Raw genomic sequence first — 20,168 nt, 5'->3', positions numbered from 1 at the left:
GACAATAAAGGGTGGGGAGGGGAGGCCAGTTTTGGGGGGGTTTCAGAGACGGGGTTCTGGACCCCACTGTGTGGCCTGAAGGGAAGGGAGGCAACCCACATGCACACCTTGGTTAGAGGTGTCTGTGGAGCGGGGAGGGGTCAGAGAGAAGGCAGGACCTGCAAAGCCAGCTCACAGCCACATGCCACTGGTGGGATGTGAGGATGTCCGGGGGAAGGAGGCTATTCCACCTTACTAACTACACTAGAACGTGGCCGTGCGTCCCAAAACTCGGACAAGCCAACACGGCCAATGTGTGATTTTATTCAGGGAACTACAGACTTTGCTCCTTAGCAAGGCCACGAAAGCCAACAATGGCATTTTTCCTTCCATTTATTCTAGTGGAATCTGCCAGCTTTAAGCTGTGGGATGGGTCGACTGTGAAGCCTACAGTCCAGCCCCAGAGCTGGCGCTCACAACCACCACTCTGCGCCGCCTCAAGAAGGGCATCTGGAGGGTGGAGTGACCCAACCAGCTCTGGACCCAGTATCTCTCCTGAGCTCGGTGCCTCCAACAAACAAGCACAAGTAAGCCAACATTTTTTTTTAAAGGTATGTGTGTGGGATCCCATGGGAGATGTCTCTCCCGAGAGCTGTTGAAGCCTCTTTGCCTTGGGTTGCCTGTCCCTAAAAAATAAACTCTGCTTTTCAGAGTCGGTTTCAGCAAGTCACCCGATTTTAATTTCCCTAAAAGGAGAGTTTTCCTCAGAGCAATGGAATCTGCACGTGTATTTCCTCCACGTCCATTTCTGTCTTACTGTCACTTGTATCCTTTGCAGACTTGGAAAAACCTAATTTGATCAAACTTTTAAAACCCACAGGCTTTATGACTTTAATCATTCCTTTCCTCCCTTGTTACATAAGCAGCCAGATCTCCAAAACCTGCCCTGAAAGGAGTTAATTAAGTCTCCAATGGATTAAAAACCAGCAAAGCTTTGATCTGTCCAGTGCGGCGATTTTCAACCAGTGTGCTGTAAGAATTTGTAAAACATGCACTGCCTGACTATTGAGTCAGGAGCACTTACTTTTGTTTCCCTTAGATTGTCCAAAAGAAAAAAGAAAAAAAAAGACAACAGACAACACAAGAATATAAATCAAAATTATACTTTTTTTATGGTCAGATCAGCAAAAACTATACTTTTTTGGTGTGCCACATTAATTACTAAATTAGTTACGGGTGCCATGAGATGAAACAGGTTGAAAATGGCTGCTCTAGCGAAATGTGTTGCTTCAGAGGGACAGCAAAGAGGCTGGAGACTTAGGACGGTTGGTGAATTCACACAGAGCCTGACAAAGCTGCCCTGGGAGGCTGCAAAGTTCAAAGTCACAGGGACACTTAGATACAGCTGTGGCACTGCTCCCTTCTCACTGGAAATTTCTACTAATTCAACAAAGAAAAAATTTGGTCCTGAGATAAGAGACTGCTAATGCATTAGAAAACAGAGCACGTACACGTAGTATTTACTTTCTTTAAGCCTGACTCTCTGGGGGTTTATGTTAGCTGATCATTTACCAGCTTGTTACATACAAGTCAATTCCTAAAGAGGCAAAGAGCAAAGGGCAACCCAGAGCCTGCTAGAGCAACAGGAAGGCAGGTAGCACTTGTATGCTGACAGTGAAGTGAAGATCCTAGCTACACACTCAACACACAGATGATGCATCTTTTAAACTTTCACATGTGGTTAAGAGAACTCTAGCTAAATCATTTTAAAGAATCTTTTCTAGTTTCACTCTTAGAAAACCAGGAACTAATCAACCCCAGGGCAACCAGATTTATTAAAGTGTAGACATATGCCCTGGCTGGTATGACTCAGTGGATTGAATGCCAGCCTGCAAACCAAAGGGTCACTGGTTCAATCCCCAATTAGGGCACATGCCTGGGTTGCGGGCCAGGTCCCCAGTAGGGGGAGCGTGAGAGGCAACCACAAATTGATGTTTTTCTCCCTCTTTCTCCCTCCCTTCCCCTCTCTCTAAAAATAAATAAAATCTTCTTTAAAAAGTGTAGACACCCTGGCTGGCATAGCTCAGTGGATTGAGCACGGGCTGGGAACCAAAGTGTCCCAGGTTCGATTCCCAGCCAGGGTACATGCCTGGGTTGCAGGCCATAACCCCCAGCAACAACACATTGAAGTTTCTCTCTCTCTCGCTCTATCTCCCTCCCTTCCCTCTCTAAAAATAAATAAATAAAATCTTGGAAAAAAAAGTGTAGACACAATTAAGTGTTATAGGCAATCTCAATGTGCAGTATTACATGGACTTCCACATTTGCAAATAATCCTCTGGTCTACCTTTCTCTGAAATCAATGAGATACTCAAAACATGAAAATATGGGCTCACTGTCAGCTGAAATATTGCTAGAGAGATAGTACTAAAAAATAATAATCCTTTTGTATTGATATCAAATATATCTATAAAAACACAGAAAAGGATTTCAGTAAATACATTTCAAGAGCCATATGATCTAGCCACACAGAGGAGACACAAGTAGATGTCAGAATCTCTACATTTTCTGAAACATTTACTTCAAAACAAATATTACTCTCTTAAAAAGCTGTAATTATTTTCTTCTCTGCCCCGTTCCTGAGCCTTCCGAGGAATAAAGTGAATCCAGTGCAGGTAGAAAGAGGTTCACCCAAAAGGGGACAGCCCTGGGAAGAGCTGGCTGCTTCTGTGACGGGGAGCTCACTCCTGCCTGCTCACAGACTGCTCTTGCCTACCCGGCTCACCCTTCTTTCCACTGGACTTCCGTGTACTAGATTTCCTACCACGGTCCTTGCAAGCTGCGTGCCACAAAATACAGAGAAATCAATCTTTACATTTATTTAAACCCTCTATGCATTCTAACCAACTCTTTCTTCCCCAACCCACAAGAGTAGATATAAATAATGTGTCAGTAGCATGTCTTAAAAATCAAATCTGAGAACCCTCCTCCAACAGAGAGGCTTACTCTCAAAACACTGCCTGATGACATACCCTCCTTTTCAAACACCTATCCAGCACCTACGAGGAGTGGTAAGGAACATAAAGATGTAAAACACGGAGATCAAAGAACCCGCAGCAACCTAGAAGTTGGGGCAAGGTAAAGATGTGGACACACACAAGGAGAGGCAGCTCCTGGAAGGAGGGCAGGGCCCCGGGGCTGCACAGCTGCACCTGCGAGCCCTGCGCAGGCTGAGTGAGGCCGAAACCCAGCCCACTGCCTCTCACCCTGGCCAGGCTGCTGCCATCTAGGGCAGGGACTGTTTTCTAAATTACAGAAAAGCCCCAACTGGCACGCAGGCATCTTCGGCAGAAGGAGGACTTTTTAAGGGCTTGAGAGGCTAGAAGCAATAGGAGGGGCAGTCCTGACCTGTTCCCCATCAGTCTGAGGCTGACTGTTAAGAACAAAGACAACCAACATGAAATACATGATTTAAAAAGCCCCCAACAGCCCCCAAACACAAGGCCTTGGTATTCAGTTTGCAGTGACAGAGACATTTTCACACTCACGTAAGTGGTTATTCCTCTCTAAAGTCAATTAAGAGTTACCTTGGTGATCAACATAAGGCTTGAAGGCCTGAAGGATTTTTGGCACAGCCACCCCCATGTCAAGTTCCGTCAGAGTTAGCTCATTCATAAAGTAGGGGAGCTGGAGAAAGAAGTAAACAACGAGACGTTAGTACCTGGTAAACATTAGAATTCAACACTCTCTCAGAAGGAACGACAGTCAAGGTTTTGGGGATACATTCATTTAGCCCGAATTTACTGAGCATAAACCACATACTGGGCATTGTACTACAGTCTCTTCCCCGTCTCCCTCCTCCTCCTGTGGAGGCAGGCGAGGTCCCTGCTCTCATGGGGTTTGTCTTGGAGAGGCGTAAACAGATAAATAAGCAGACAAATAACTTCAGAGTGGCTAGTGCTGCAGAGAAAGTAAGGCCGGTAATGGGACAGAGGGAGTCTGGGACGTGGGCAAGGTCGGCTGTTTTAGCTAAGGAGGCCAGTGAAGGCTTCTCTGAGGAGCGGCGTTTGGCCAGAGACCGGACTGTGCAGGGGGATCCAGCCATGCTGGGCGGGTTGATGTGGTAATTGCCGGTGTTGGCCACAGTGTGGGAAAATGGACCGCTCTTCGACTACCGGTGGGGAGGTAAGAAATCACTACAACATTTCTGACAGGCAAACTCACATTTTTTACAATCCTTCAAAAGCAATCCCATCCCCTGGCCATGTGCTGACATTGCCATCTGTGCCCTGGGTTTCAGTCCCTCCCTGTGCCCCCCGGGCTGGACCACACTGGGTAGGCAGGGAAAGGGGAGGGTAAGGTACAGAGAAGAGTATGTCCTGCATTTGTCCCCTCCCTCGATTGAAGGCCACAGCTCCTGTCAGCAGGTCAGCCCTCCCCACAAGGCCACGCTGCCCAAGCTCTGGTAACTGCCCATATTTTTGCCCCTGTAGGGAGAGGTGACAGCTTCCCACTGCGGCCCTGCCCTCGGGTGCTGCACCATCCCCTCTGGTTTCTCTACACAGGCTCACCCTTTTATAGATTCTCCTTTTGTTAAAAACTCTCCTCTCAGGCTCCTCCCTTTGAGTGGGACCTCCACTAATACAGCTATCAGCAGGACTTTACAGAGGAAGTTACAGAAAAGTACTGGTATCATGCGTAGAAATTCCTACTTTGCCTCAAGACTACAGAATTAATTCATCTATGTTTCCTCCACCTGGACTGTACTTGTATGTGTTTAAAAACAAAACTTGAGTCCATTCCCAATTTTAGTGTAAGATGTAAATCAGGGATCCACTTTAACTTTTTCCCAATAATTTCAGGTATCTTAACCTATTGTTAAGCCACCAACACTTGCCCTGACAATGCCACCTTTAAAGATTCCCACCACCCTGGAAACGGTGGTGAGCGCCTATTTTCTGCCAGCACCAAACCGCTTGTATTACTGTAGCTTTATAACACATTCTCAAATCCGTCAAGTCCCGATTCTTTTCCCCCAGAATTTTCTAATTTTCATGACTATTTCTCCATTTGCACATAAGAGTTAATTTTGTTAAAATTTAAAATCGTTTTTTAGAAAATTTAAGTTATGTTAAACATTTCCCACAAAACAAGGTAGCATCTAGCCAGGCATGAATTTAATGCCTATCTAGACTGGACCTCCTCAGCTGTCTCTCTGCAGAGTAACTTACATATTTTCAGGATTCACCAGTCAGAGAACTTCACCTCTGAGTTTCTGCGAGGGGGAGGAGCAGTTAACTTAAAGAGGCTATGAAGTCTGTGATGGACGAGACGTGGCTAGAGACAGCACTCAAACATACATTTTTGAATTGGTGCTTGCTGTGTCTGGAAAAGCTTTTTCCAAAAGCATCAGTGTTATGTGGTCTTTGGCCTCCCAATCAGCCTACAGAATGCTACTTGGCCAAGAATGTAGCCAAAATCTTGCACCCTTGTCACCCTCCCTCCAACATCTTTTTTACATATTATTGTCATTCTAATATTTAGTGTGTCAGGAGCATGCTGCGTTTCTATGGAAACAGAAGTCCAACACTGAGCCAGAGGAACAAACGCAGAGACAGAAACACGCTGTCCCTCCTTGTGGCTTTGTCCAGCCTCCCACCCTACCCCATCCCACACCCTGCAGTCCCGCAAGGACCTGGGCTGAAGGAGGGGACTGAGAAAGCCTCCGCGGGGTGCGGCGGGCTCTCACTACCAGTAAGCAGCATGGGGAGGGGGATCATCAGCAGGGTCTGATTACCTTACTCACCAGAGTTCTCAACTCTAAGATTCTAGAACATTTCTCATTCACCCCCGACCCCCTCCTCATTCAGATCTCTGATCTGAATCAAAACTCGCAGGGTCAGGCCCTGGAGCAGCTTCCTTCGTACCCAGCAGGGAAGGCAAAGAAAGGTCATTGCTCCTGCTCTTTCACCAGCACCTCTCTCTGCCCACCCAAAGGGCACCACCGTGTGAGAGGGACTCACTGCGTGCTCTTTGTATTCCCAAGTAAACCCAGTGGGGAGTGGATGTTCGGATGCATGGCTCATTCTCGGGTGGGTGGGCGGCATGTGGGCAGCTGTATGCAGTAACAGCAGCACTGGCTGACATGGGCACAGAGCTCCTAACAACTGAGAGCCCCATGCTGGTGTGAGAGCAGCCGGCCAAGGCCGAGAGTATACTTGCTGTTGGGGCAGAAACTCAGCATTCACCATAAGCACACTGGGCTGCTCTTTCAAAACGAGTCATTCTCTTGTACAAGGGTGACCATCTGAGACTGCAGGGCAAGGCCAGCAAAGAGTTCTCTGCATGCCAGGCCTTCAAGGAACACCAGAGGATGGAGAGATCTTTGTCTCAGGGGACGGCTCAGGCTCCTCCAGTCATTCTGGCTCTTGACTGGCCATTAACTCACACTCACTATACTAAGGAATAGCTCTTCCAGTGGTATCTGAATATTGGTAATAATAAGAGTTCCTTTGACAGGGTGGTGGCAGGTTTGGAATTTGGTGCCTGTTTATGCCACTACCAGGGTCCCCTCTGGTCTGCAGGGCACTTCACGGGTAGCAGCTGGGGTCAGGGTGGAGGTGCTGGGGCTGGCAACAGAGAGTGCTGCCGGCCCCTGAAAGGCCAGTGCCGCTGGATCTAGGCACCTTTTCTCCGTCTAACCTGCCGGCACTTCTGACCTCAAAAAATGAAAGGGAGTTTCAGTTTGTGAACTTCAAAAGCCCACGTGATGAGCAAAGGGAGAAGATGGAAATAAAAGACTTTCCCTTCCACTTCATCTGGGGTGGGGCACCCACCGTGTCCCACCAAGGGGCCAGAGGCCAAGTGGACTTCTGACTCCAGAGAGAAGGCAGGACGCTGCCCTCCGCCTGTGTGGGAAGGTGCGGCACATGGAGAGCTGCGTGCCTTCTGGAGTTCAGGCATGCCCTGCTTCCTGCCACACACTGCCAGGACCTGCCGCCCTCCTGCTCAGGGAGGGGCCCGTGACAGTCTCTGGGGAAGAAGTGCCAGCCCCAGCCATGTGGCACCCAGCTCACTCAGCCCCGACCCAGGAACTCAAACCCTCCACTGCGCCTACCAAAACCAAGAAGGCTGAGTGAGCTCCCGGTTGAACGTGGGCCTCTCGTCTCTAAACACAGAGGGGTCACTGCTGCTTCCTGCTCTGTGCACAGACCTGGCTAGCGGGGTGGGCTCAACCCTCAACCCATCTGAAGGACACAGACTGACCCCTGTCAACAAAAGCCTCCCACATCCCGGCCCCGAATTCTGCCTTGAAATACTCTCTCCCAGCTTAGGAGGCAGCCTCTCCTCTTCATCAGGGGCTCACGGAGGAAGACAGAGCAGGTTCATTACCCAAGAGTCCAACAGAGCTCTTCCGTGCCCACGTTTCAGTTCTACTGCAATTTTACTTAGCACACAGCCTCCTAACGTGGAGTCCTTCAACTCTCTGAAGCCAGGGGCAAAATTCTGTGTCACTGTGCTTTTTTCTAGGGAAAGGATCCATCTACTTCTGCTTCTCAAAGGGATCTATGGCCCCAAAAGCCCCACTGACTTAAGCTGCTGACTGTGCCATCTCCCAGTGAAGATTTGGGGGCCAAAGTGACTTTGCCTGGGCTTTGCAGGGTCAAAAAATTACCTCTAAATAACCCACAGAAGGTCTCTTGGTTGCCAAAGGTGGTACGAAATGAGTCATTTGGTGGCAACCATGAGGAATGCTTATGCAGTTTAAACTCACTTCCAAGTGGCTCTAAGTCAGAAGCAGGACTATTTCTTCAGCAAAAGGAGAGCCCAAAATAAAATACCATCTGGCCAGAAGTAAAGGTCACACCCAGGCATATTTAGTCTGCAGGGCTAACTTTCCCAGCGTGGTGGGGAGCATGCCTTGGGAAAGGGGTCTTAAGTCATCAGGCATTTTCCTCAGCGTACACTGCAGCTCAGTGAGGCTGGCCGGGCTCTGGAAACACTAACTTAAAGATAACAGAAGTCTACATGACAAGTGGGAGCTATAAAAGCTCACACTTTCCCAATCCAAATTCCAGATTACTACCTAGAGTGGATAGCAATGAGGGCAACACAAGGAAACAGGTAAACAGGAACAGTCATTAAGTCGTCAGATGCAGCTAGTCACAGGGACAAGGTCACAGCCCAGCCATGTTGTTTGACAAGAACTTACAACTCTCACATTCTATGTTTTAAACCAAGTTATTTTTCATTGAGAATATAATGGTACAACACTTCCAGAAATTAAGAAATGTGAAGAACTGGAAGCCCCTTGGGTGAAAAACAATACCTTTATTTTGCTGAGTTTCATTTGGATTTTCTTAGACACCAGATCAGACCAGTACTTCTCTCCTAAGAAGTCCCAAAACATTCTTCCAAGCAAGGCGTTCACCCAGGCTTCCTGTTCTTCCTCCTCAGAGGGTGGAGCCTCTGGCAACTGGTGAAAGAAAGGGGACCAAAATTAGCTAGAAAGTAAGTGGAGAACCAGACAGGTGCTTATTTTTATAAAGTCACTGGAGGCCTTTCCCTATAAAGATCGGCGACCACGTGAGTTGTATTGCTTCCCTATAAATTACAAGTCCCACATTATGTCAGCAAAGAGAAAATGAAAGAAAAGCCACCATCATAGATAAAAGCTCTTCACCTATTTTCTTCTTCACCAGTCTTCCAGTGAATCAGCTAATGTTTCATACAATTAGCTTGCCCAAATTAGCTATCAAATACCAACTTGCCTAACCTTCTTCCCGCTAAGGGCCCCTGGATGAGGGGCTGTCGGGCTGGTCCTCACCAGGCAGCCCACCAGCTCCCCAATGCCCAGGCCTCTCACATTCAGCCTGATACTACGATTCACGATTCTTAGGGGCGAGGGGCAGGGGAGTGCTTGAAAATACTGGCGCCTGGGTCCTACACACTAATTGAAGTGGGGGGTCATGCTTTTTAGAATCCCTCTCACTGATGTAATGAACAGGTGAGGTTGGGAACCTGAGGCCTAGATTAGAGAGAGCCACTCTCAGGCATCCTGTGAAGCTCCTGTAGCTCTTCTCCCCTGGGCCTCGCCCCCCTGGGCCTCGCTCCCACATGATGTAATCCACCTAAAACATCTCCCACGGCCAGTGGACAAGGTAGGAGAAGAGCAAGCCTGGGTTAGTCTCCCATTTCCAAGGCTAATTATACTATGGACTCTGGCCCAGTACAAATAGGTAAAGAAGAAGGGAGAAGCAGCAGTGACACCCACGACAGTGTATGAGTGTGACAGTGTGACAATGGTGAGGTCAGGTTAGTGCAGTGATGCCCACTGGTCATTGCTGTCACTATTGCCGTCCACTGACCCCCTGCCAAGATTAGACTCCTTCTCAGGTTTCCTCTTTTATGCCTCACAATACCCTAGGAAGACAACTTTTGTGTCTTATTTTGGGGGAGAGAAAATGGACTCAGAACCACTCAGTGTCTTGCCCGAGGCCCCTCGCTTATCGGCAGAGCCTGACTCACAGCCCCCTTCCCCAGCCCCCCGCCTGCTTGGTCCTGTGGGAGGGAAGGAGGGGTGTGACCGGCTCATGGTGTGATAGACATTTTCCTCTGCTGAGTTCTCTAATTAGCCTATAACTTTATAGAAACAACTAGCCTTGAACAGCAAAGACCAAAAGAACCAGAAATGCAGACACCTGTGAATTGTTCCCCCCTTCACTTCTGTGGTTTAAATAATGCATCTGTCCTACCCCCACGGGTTGCTGGTAGGGACAACACACCAGACACCCTCACCATCTCCATATGCATGCGTTCATGCCAGCGCCGTCTCGTGTGGGCGGCTGTGACTGTGCTTGAGACACAGCTGTGTGCCTAGGCCAGGGCACAGCGCTCGGGGGATTGGTGCTCATGGGTTTGACATCTAGGGATGTGACGGCTTGTGAGCACCCCAAAGTTCTATGGCATGTGCCTGTGCGATTTTTCCGAAGCCTGGGGTTCTGAGGGTCTGAGCCAGGGGAACCGGTCACCAGGCTTGTGCAGGGCCTGATGGACAGCCAGCACCCACTTGTCCACCAGTCTTGTCAGGAACTGTGTCGTCTTTCTCTTTGGGGACCTGAGCGTTCACTTGCATTTTGGTCTAATGTTACTACATGTAAGGTGAGGCATTTTATGCTCTAGGAGTCATTCAGATTTGGGTATTTTGAAAGGTCTCCCTTATAAATGTTGGTGAGTCTCGTTTAAAAAAAAAATAAACTCTGGTTGTAAGGCAGAAGAGTAAGGACTTAAAAAAATTCCTTGACAGGTGGAATGACGGAAACTGAGACAAATAGTTAAACAAAGCGGAGCAATTAAAAGTGTGCTAATAAACTGCAAGATCTTATCTTCCCTAAGCAAGGACACTTAGGAGCAGATGATTTACACCTCTCTTCAGCAGCCAGAGAACGAGTAGGTTACATCACCCTCATCAAGGACAGAGAGTACCAAGACCCTGTTGGCATTATCAGCGCCAGCCAGACCCCAGAACAGATAAAGTAGTTCGAATAAATAGCAAAAACCCAATTAGAGCCAGAAAAACCCAAGATAAAAGCACAGCAGGGAAGCTGGCCAGAGAGTGATACCAAACCCCCCTATAAGCTCATTTTGATGCATCAGCATATTAAAGGACACACCTGCAAAGCTGTTGAATATTCTGTTGAGGCCCTTCCCTGAGAGCTCCCCTAAAACTCCCGCCTTTAGAAAACAGATAAAAACCCTTAAGACAAAGACCCAATATGCACTCTCTGGAGCACCCCTACCCCCCCACCCCATTCCCTCAGGCATATTATCTTTGCATTGTTTCTCCTTGCAAGCAGGGGAGCAGTGGGCAGTGGCAGCTCATCCCAAGCTGACCCCAAACCTGTCTCCAAGGGACCTTTTGGTTCTGTAACTTTCTTTCCTGAGTCCACACAGCCCAGCGTGGCTCACTTCTGCTACTGTGATCTGAAGCCTCTCCTTCATTTCCCTGTCCCCAGCTTTAGTAGGTGTGCTCTTAAAATCACCGGAACTCATGTCATGGTTATCTTTCCTGCACAAAGTCAAGAACCCACACCTTCCAGACCATGCTGGGGCAGACCCAACTGTGTCCTGGTCCCCTTCTGGTGGCAGTGTAAAAAATAATACTTGTTGATCATTCCATTTCAGAAGACAGTGTTCCACCTTGCTTTTAATGGCTGGAGAATATTCTGTCTGTGCTTTTCTCGTGCTGTAATGTTGTTTCATATTAACCAAGACATTCCTACCACCGGGTCCTGGACAGGGGGGGAGAGGTCTGTGATCAGTGCACACTCAGTCAGGCCGCACACTGTGCCTGTTATATGGAGTCACTCTTCTGTCTGATCCCCCAAGGGGATCTGGCCCAGCTTCTCTGGGGTTATTGCTCTAAGTCACGTCAGATTATCTCTGTAGATGTCTCAGCGAACACTCAGCCAAGGACAAGGCTCTCCTCCCCTGGGAAGTTCAGGCAGGCCATAGCTGCTGCCCACACAGGGCTCCCTCAGATGTGCAGGTACAGGGGAGAATAGGTTACTCTTTCCCTTCACAAGTGGGAGAGCCTACCCTTTATTAACCTTCCTTTATAATCCTAATTATTCACAGGAAACAGGTTTAGCAAAAAAAAGGCAAGCAACAAAGACTATTTCACAATTTATGTCCAAGCCAAAGGCATATGATGTGGAAACAAATTTCTGAAATAACTGACAAGCAGGTTGCTTTTTCAAAGTTCCTTTTTCTAATTTGGGCTTCTCTCCACAGACTCACTGGGAATAAAAAAAAAAATCCAAGAGCAGCAAAAACATTGAGACTGCATCAAAGCAACTTTATGAACAAAATCTGGACTCAACAGGCTGCTAGAAGAAACTCACTTCCAATGAATGCCCTTAAACAATAAAGAGCTTAAAGAATTAATGTGCATACATCTCCTAATATTGCTGTTTGGCTGCAGGAAGGAAAGTGAGAAGATTACTCACTTTACCATTTCAACTACATTCGTACATTTCCAAAGGGCAACTTTCTGAAAATGGCTTCCAGGAAGCAGTTTGGAGGCGTCAACGGTCCAAAGGTGAAGAAGGTTGTCATAACTGAGGAGCTCTTGGGATATATTTTATTAAAAACTAACCTCCAAAGTAAAGTAGTACAGATTTACTTAATGTTGTGGTGCAACCTTTCCTATCACAAAATGACCAGGAGACTCAGTGCCGCTGATGCTAAGGTCAGGTCGCACAAAATCTGGTGCCACTCGAGGGTTTCACAAAGGCTGCGTGGTCCAGGAGAGGGCTCAGCGGAGACCCCCCAGAGCTGTTAGCTATTTCCCTGGTTATAAAAACAATGCATCTTCACTGCGGAAAACACCCATAATGTCACTACCCAGATACAATTAGTTAAAAACATTTTTACTATATTTCCTTTCAGTCTTTTTAATATACCTATACATGCATACTTTTAAAGAATACAGAACTTCTTAAAAAAACAAAATTGGCTTTGACTGGCATGGTTTTGTATTCTTTTTTTGTGTAACTTCATTGAGATATATATTACTCAAGTATCATACAATTCACCCATCTGAAGAGTACAATCAGTAGTTTTTAGGATATTCACAGAGTTGTGAAGCCATCACCATAATCAATTTTAGAATATTTCCAGAGAAACCCCATTATCCATTAGCAGTCACTCCCTCGTTCTCCCCTAACTCGATGCCTACCTACTACCATCACCGTCAGCTCAAGGCAACCAACTACTAATGTGTCTCAATGAACCTGCCTATTCTGGACATTTCACATAAATGTGTGGGGGTCTTTTTGTGTGTGACTGACTTCTTTCGCTAGGCATGTTTTCAGGGTTTTTCCATGCTGTGGCATATATCAGTACACAACTCCTTTCAATTGCAGAGTGTTGATCTGTGGTATGCACACACCACTCTATCCATTCATCAACTGATGGGCAGGCACCTCAGCCATTTCCCGATTTCGGCTATTGTAAATAATACTGCTGTGAATATTAGCCTACAAGTGTTTGTATGGACACAGGTTCTCATTTTGCTTGGACATATACTGTACCTAGGACTGAAACTGCTGGACCGTACAACCGTACGTGTAACATTTTGAGGAACCACCGAAGTGTGTCCCACAGCAGCTGCATCCCACTCCACTACTACCAGCGTCGTGTGGAGGTTCTAGTTCCTCCACGTCCTCGATAACACTTATGTCTTTTTACTCTAGCCATCCACGTGGCTGTGAAGTGGTATCTCATTGTGTGTTTTTTTTTAATTGTATTGTTGTTCAATTACAGTTGCCCCTACTTTTCCCTCATTATTCTCCTCTGCCCTGCCCACCCCCCTTCACATTTCCTTGATGGTTAATGACTGAGTATTTTCTCATGTTTATTGGTCATTTGTGTATCTTCTTTGGGGAAGTGTCTATTCAAATCCTTTATTCACTTCTTAATTGGGTTACTTACTTTTTTATTACTAAGTTGTAAGGGTCCTTTATAAATTCTAGGTACTAGACCCTTAGTGGAGGTGTGATTTGCAAATATTTTCTCCCTTTGTGGGTTGTCTTTTCACTTTCTTGATGGTATTATTTGCATCACAAAAGTTTTCAATTTTGATAAAGTCCAATTTATCTATTTTTTCTTTAGTTTTGTGCATTCTTGGTATCTTATCGAAGAAAGCTTTGCCTAACCCCAAATCACAGAGACTTATTCCTGTCTTTTCCTTAAAGGGTTTTATAGATTTAGCTTTTACACTGAGGTCCACCACCCATTCTGAGTACACTTCTGTATATGGGGGTGGTAGGGGCCCAACTTCATTCTTCGGCATGTGGACGGCCATTGTTCCAGCGCCATTTGTTGAAGAGATTATTCCTTCCCCCACTGAAATGTGTTGGCACCTTTGTCTACACCCTTTCTAAAATTTATTTTTAAATTGTATATATACCTTCATATTTGTTACTTATTATATAAGAAGCACTTTTTGACATTTACATGTCTGAAAGCAGACTCTGAGGGAAGAAAAGGGGAAGCCTTAGAAAACCACTCTGCCAGTTAAGATTTCCTGGTACCTGTTGGATTCCTACTTGTTTCGTCAGGTTCTCATCTCTTGATAACCCCAAGAAGGGAACGTTCTATGATCCACTTATCACTAACAGGATAATTAGTGCAACTGGTTCTAATGAAGACAGGCCTCTCCAAACCTGAGGCAGCCTACCTTATCTCTAAACATTTCTTAAAACCTTTCATCGAACAGGAAGTACCTGACAGGATTTGAAGACTGGAGTCTTGCACCTGGAAGACAGGCACGCAACTGCCTCCCCGGTGGTCCCTACCCCCCACCCAGCTCCCCCCACCGCAGGCCCCTGCCTGGCACATAGAACCAGCAGCCTCCCAGGCCGCACAACCCTGAGCAAATCTGCAGGCAGCCCTGTGGGGTGTCCCTTCCTGAGCCCCACATTAGGGCTGATAATGATCCACCTTTAAACATTTTTTACAAGTTCCCTTATTTTCTTGTTTTCTGAATTACTATTTAAGTCTCCTCCCACAAACCAAGCAGACTACACCTCAACAAGATGATAAAGCTCCACATCTCCCTGGCCAGGCTCCCGGTCTCTCTCACTGAGCTAGAGGTTAAACTGCCTGGGGAGAGAGATAAGGGTGCCGAGATCAAAAGGGTGTGGAGACTTCAGAAGCTGGCACGGCCTGTGGTTGTGGGACAAAGAAGAGTCGCAGGGCCAAGTCAGGGGTCAGCGGCCGGTCTCCAGCCACTCCACATCAGCAGAACCCAGACCTTCCTCCCCCAAACAGTGGTGCTTTACAGCTCAAACGTTGAGCTCTAAAGTGATTTCAATATGCAGCGCCCCATGGACATGTTTTTAATTATTATGGGTAAAAGTAACCACCAAAAGTACTTTAGCGCTGTTGAATACAAATCTAGTCTACATTTACAAATCATATTCCTGGTGTTTTCCACACTGGTTTGGCTCCTAAGCACCAGTGTCATTCACCTCCTTGTGTAGTTTAGCATTAGCTGCCATTAGACCCAGAGACCTCAGGGTAAAAGATGCTTTGACCATGGCTGGTGAGAGGCAGCAGCAGGTGGGGGTGGGGAGGGGGAAAGCTGGGGCAAAGGCTGACCTGTGCCCCAAGCTCCCTCTATGAAAGAGGCCCCATGACCCCGGCTGGTGGCCAACACTGAGGAAGTGATGGTGTAAGCTGAAGAGATGTCAAAGGTTCCTTTGAGTCCCTCTTGGATTCATGATACCAGAGGCAATATGGACCCTAAGAAATAAGGTCCTGGCCTGGCTTTGGCAGGAGGAATAAGCACTAATGACACATCTAAGAGGTTTGCATCTGGCGAGACTGGGGAGAAACAGGTACTCTTATTGCCGGTGGGAATGAACAACAGTGTAGCCCTTATGGAGCGGAACTCGGCACTACCGAACAGAACTACACATTCACTACCTGCAGATTCAGCAGTCCCACTTCTAAGGTGCCCCCTTGAAGATACACCCCCGACAACACAAGAAGACTCACGCACAAACTTCATCACAGCATGGTTTGTAACTGCAAAATACTGGAAACAGTCTCGATACTCATACAAAAGAGAGCAAATACACTAGGAAACTGCTGCACAATGGAGTAAGTACTTTGCAGCTGTTTAAAGGGGAGGGGGAGATAGCTATGAACTGATGTGGGGTCAATTTCCAGAATGTACTGTTAGTGGAAAAAAAAAAGAAGCAAAGTGCAAAAGAGTAGCCATGGTAGACTACCCTTTGAGTAAGACAGAAGAGGAAATAAACCCAGAAAGCATAAACCAGAGACTAAGGAGGTCGGTTCACGGCAGGGGTGAGTGGGAATGGCATGGAGGAAGAGAAGGAGGGTTGGGGAGATGGCCCTTTTCTGAGTGTGTCTTTGTACAGCTCTGATTTCTGGAGTCAAGTAGTGTTTCACATGCACACAATATGGAAATGAAATCAAGGATGGGGGAAGGTCCTTATTTGCTCAAACTGCATAATTAGTAAGAAATAAAACTAGAAAGAACTATCCCCACTCACTCACGAAGGAAAGCATGAGAATAAAATAGTGCTAAGATATTTTACATTCCACACATTCTTCTAAGAATCCGCTATTCCCTCCATGAGAAGTGGAATCCCTGCCCTTCTCCTTGAACCTGGGAGGGCTTTTGTGACCGCCTTGACTAACAGAGCATGATGGAAGTGACATTATTTTACTTCTGAGACTAGGTCCTAAAAGACTGTACAGTCTCCACTTGGCTCTTACTCCAGGGCCGCTTGCCTTGGAACCCAGTCACCATGCTGAAGGAAGCCAGGCCACCTGGGGAAGAACTGATGCCCCCAGCCCTCAGCCACAGCTGAGTTCCCATCCAACGACAAGTGTCTCCTTGCCAGCCGTGCAAGTGAGCCACCTGGGAAGCAGATCCTCCTGCTCCCCGTCCAGCCTCCCCAGCTGACACTGTGTGGAGCAGAGAGAAGCCTTCACTGCCAAGCCTGGCCAAACTACAAATTTGTGAGCAAAATAAGTATTGTTTTTAGCCACCACTTTCGGGGCTGTTTGTTACTAGCCATAGATAACTAAAACACACACCTGTGCCTTATTCAGGACCCTCTCAACTACCAGATCACCCGAGAGCCAGGATGTAATCCACACAAGCTCCAGGCAGGCCACGCAGGTGCAGGAGCCCAGCACTAAAGCTCACACGCTTTCTTCAAAGGCCCTTCTTTCAAAGACAGTTACCTCTGTTCACATAATTCCAGCTCTCTGGTTTCCTAGCCCATGCAGATTAGAATCACTAGACTAATGAGGGTGGGGGTGGGAGACAGGGGTAAGTGCTCAAGGAAAAGCCAGCTAGAGAAACACATACCCACACCGGCCACCTGACAACCCAGACGAATGCTGCAGAGTCTGCAATCTGGGAAGGCTTTCTGACCTCAGGAGCCCTGTATGACAATAGGCCAGGAATCCCATTTGCTGTACTGAATCTTTATCAAGAACAGATTAAATCGTTTCTGCCTGCTCTGCCTAAGGGGGCCAGGAGTAAGATGTGCTTTTTAAATGTGCATCAAACTTAGGAGAGGACAACAAATGTTTGCTGGAAAGGAGGTTTATACTAGAAACCCACCCCTATCCCCAGCACCGCTGGGTTGAGAGGCCAGCATGGTGGCTATCATGGTCTCCCAGACCCCAGTGATTACACGAGAGAGTCAAAACGCACATGGAACACATACAGAGGAAACAATGTTCTAAAACCTGTTTGTTTTAATTTCAGGAACTCTTTTTAAAAAGCAAGCTTTTTTGTTAGACAATTTTCTTACATCAGTATACAATTCTCCTCTTTATTTTCCTGAGTCTGATGAGTCCAGGTGGCTGATGATAGCCCAGGGAGAAAGGGAATTTAGGGGAGGGGGAGTCATCCTGATAAATCGGTCATTTGCAGGAGAGTTTCGTACTAACCCACTCTAACCCAGGGACAGGTCTACTTCCCACTCTTGCTGGTAACTTCGGGCAGAGGGAGGAGGCAGTGGGCCAGCCAAGGGCTGTGGTCTTTTTCTTGCCCTGATAAAGTAGTTTACATGAGGATGGCCCACACTGAAGAGGCTCAGCAAGATGAATAAAGATGAAAGCCACGAAGAGGAAGGCAGCAAATGCTTCCTGTTAAGAACAGAAATATGGTCCCTACCAGGTCAAACCCTTGAGTAACTGAACAGGGAAAACAGGCCTCACACTCCACAGATGGGCGGCTGTGTCTCAGAACACCAGTGGAAGTGGTGGCAGGGGCCTCAGGTCAAGCACAGTGTTGGAATGGCCCACCAAGACGGCAGTCTCGGTGCTGGGGGGTCTCAGGGTCGCACATCAGGCTTCACACGTGCCACCGGAGCAACTGTGAAGCTGAGCTGAAGACTGTTCAAAGGGTCAGAGTAATTCTATTAAACAGCATAACGAAGCCTGCCACATGGTAGTGTATATTATTTATCTTAATCACAGACGGTCTTGAGTCAATGTCTAGATCGGTACACTTTGGAAATAGCGATGGTGGTAAATCTTCAGAAGCCCTGGGCATAGCTAAGGAGTCTGGGAATTTGAGAATACAATGGTTATTGAGGAATTAGACCTCTGTTACTAACAGTTTTGTGAACTTCCCTACTGATCACCCAGGTTGCTCGTGTGAAACACTGGCTGGGTATCTCACACCCCACAACAAATTCATCAGCAAACCCAGTCAGCTCCCCCACAGCACACGCCCCAAAAGCAGCCCCTTCTCATCCCCTGCTGTTACCACCTTAATCACAGCCCCATTCTCTGCTGCATCACCACCTCCCACCCGTTCTTTTCCTCCCACAGCCCGTTTTCCAGGGAGAGCCACTTACCTTTTACAGCTTAGATCAGATCAATGTTACCCCTTGCTCCAAACCCTCCTGGGGCTTCCATACACCCTGGAACTGACCCAACGAGGCCTCTTCGTCCCTCGCTCACTGTCACCCACGCTGTCTTGTCCTCATCGCAGCTGCTTGACTACACCAACCACACACCCGGCTTCGAGGCCTCTGCACTTGCTGGCTCCCCACCTGAAACACTCCTTCCTTACGTACCACCATGGCTCACTTCCTCACTTTGGTCGGGTCTCTGCCCAAATGTCACCTCCTCAAAGAGGCCCTCCTGGACCACTGGTCTAATAATAGAAGTTTTGGCCACTTTCTATCCTCCCGTATTTGGCTTTATTTTAATTCTTATCACCACCTGCTATTTGTTTCTTGCTCTCTCCCTGACCAGAGGACAAGCTCCCTGAGGGCAGGGCCCTTTCTGCCTGGTGTCCCCGACGCCTAGAAGCGGGCCTGGTACACAAGAAGTGCTTGTGTACGAAGAAAGGAGTTTAACTGGAGGAGCAGAAAGGCCACAGCCTGGCAGCCAACATTACCTTTTTTCCAGCTGTGGGGCTGCTCTCTGCACTCTGCACGGGGCTCCTCTGGGGACTTCGGTTCTCTTGGGGGACACACCTGGCCATGTACACGTTGTAGTCCAGAAGCATCTTCTGCCGCACGCTGCCTACCAGCTCCTTCTGCTTCGGCTGGGACATAACCTCCTCCACGCTGCCTTTGCTGCTGCTGCGACTGTGGGTCAGGTGCCCCGAGGGACTGCTGTGTCTGCTGTGTGAGGGCAAAACGCCTGCAGCAGGGAAGTGAGGGCTGTTAATACACACCGAGAAAAGGACTGCAAAGTCATGAAATGCAGAGCCAACGCCACTGGGTCACGTTGAGAAAAGCAGCTAAAATGCTATGAAATGACTACTGAGAAACTATTTATAAGGTCATTTCCCACCCTGGAAAATACCTCCAATAATAGATAATTTTTTAGAACAGTTTTTACTCCTCCCTAACAATTCAGGGTAATGGGAGCCACAAAATACACTGGCAGGCACCTCCTTCCCTTTTCCTGGTGATCTTGTAGGGTCAGAAAAGCACCGACACACCCCCAGGGGCCAGGAGGAAGTGGTCAGAAAGGTCACTGTAATTCAAAACATGCCATCTTCCATTCAGCATGTTTCTTATCAAGAACTTTTCTGGGCCAATTCCACATCAAAAAGAATGAGATGTATTCCCTGGCCTTGAACTTGGGCACCTAGGCAAATAAATCGCACTTTTCTGTACCAAGCACTGTAGCTGGAGCACAGCTAAAGGACGTCTAGGGCAGGAAGAAGGGTACCACCTCTGCCCAAGAGACCCAGGACTGGCTTCTGCAGGTAGTGGGGCGACCTCTGGACTGCCTCTGAAGAAACGGTGGGCACTGTCCTGGCCCAGGAGGGGAAGAGCATTCCAGGGAGAGGACAGCATGTATAAGAAGCAGTGACAGGTCACAGTAAAGTTAGTGAAGTCCCACGCAGAGGCCACAGGGCATAGGGACAGGAATGAGCAGAGGCCAGGGCTGTGGATTAAATGCAGTGAGTTGGAAAGCCAGAGGACCCTGCATTTCCATAGTGATCCTACATTTTCTTGGGGGACATAATTGGGGCCAAGGGCTTGACACCCCTAGATCTTTATTATAAATAGAGTTCTGCTGCTGCTGCTGCTTCTCTCAGAAAAGTCACAATATGTAAAAATAAATATAATCCTAAGGAACCAGCAAAGGCAAAACACATACACCTG

The 20,168-nt window shown here is 47.6% G+C and overlaps 1 protein-coding gene across 3 annotated transcripts in view; it reads right to left on the bottom strand.

Moving 5' to 3' along the window:
* Positions 1–20,168, bottom strand: part of TEX2 (testis expressed 2) — a 94,178-nt gene that overhangs the window by 20,243 nt on the left and 53,767 nt on the right. For all 3 annotated transcript variants that reach the window (XR_004904862.1, XM_028521221.2, XM_028521212.2), the window contains exons 5-7: positions 18,944–19,191; positions 8,309–8,455; positions 3,567–3,666 (exon numbers count right to left, since the gene is read on the bottom strand). Coding sequence is in view for 2 of the 3 variants with exons in the window: in XM_028521221.2 (XP_028377022.1) it covers positions 3,567–3,666; positions 8,309–8,455; positions 18,944–19,191 (495 nt within the window). In the remaining variant the exon portion in view is untranslated. The remainder of the gene's footprint in view (positions 1–3,566; positions 3,667–8,308; positions 8,456–18,943; positions 19,192–20,168) is intronic.

This window comes from Phyllostomus discolor, chromosome 8, assembly GCF_004126475.2.
Source record: "Phyllostomus discolor isolate MPI-MPIP mPhyDis1 chromosome 8, mPhyDis1.pri.v3, whole genome shotgun sequence".
NCBI lineage: Eukaryota > Metazoa > Chordata > Mammalia > Chiroptera > Phyllostomidae > Phyllostomus > Phyllostomus discolor.
This window is presented reverse-complemented; position numbering and strand designations above follow the sequence as displayed.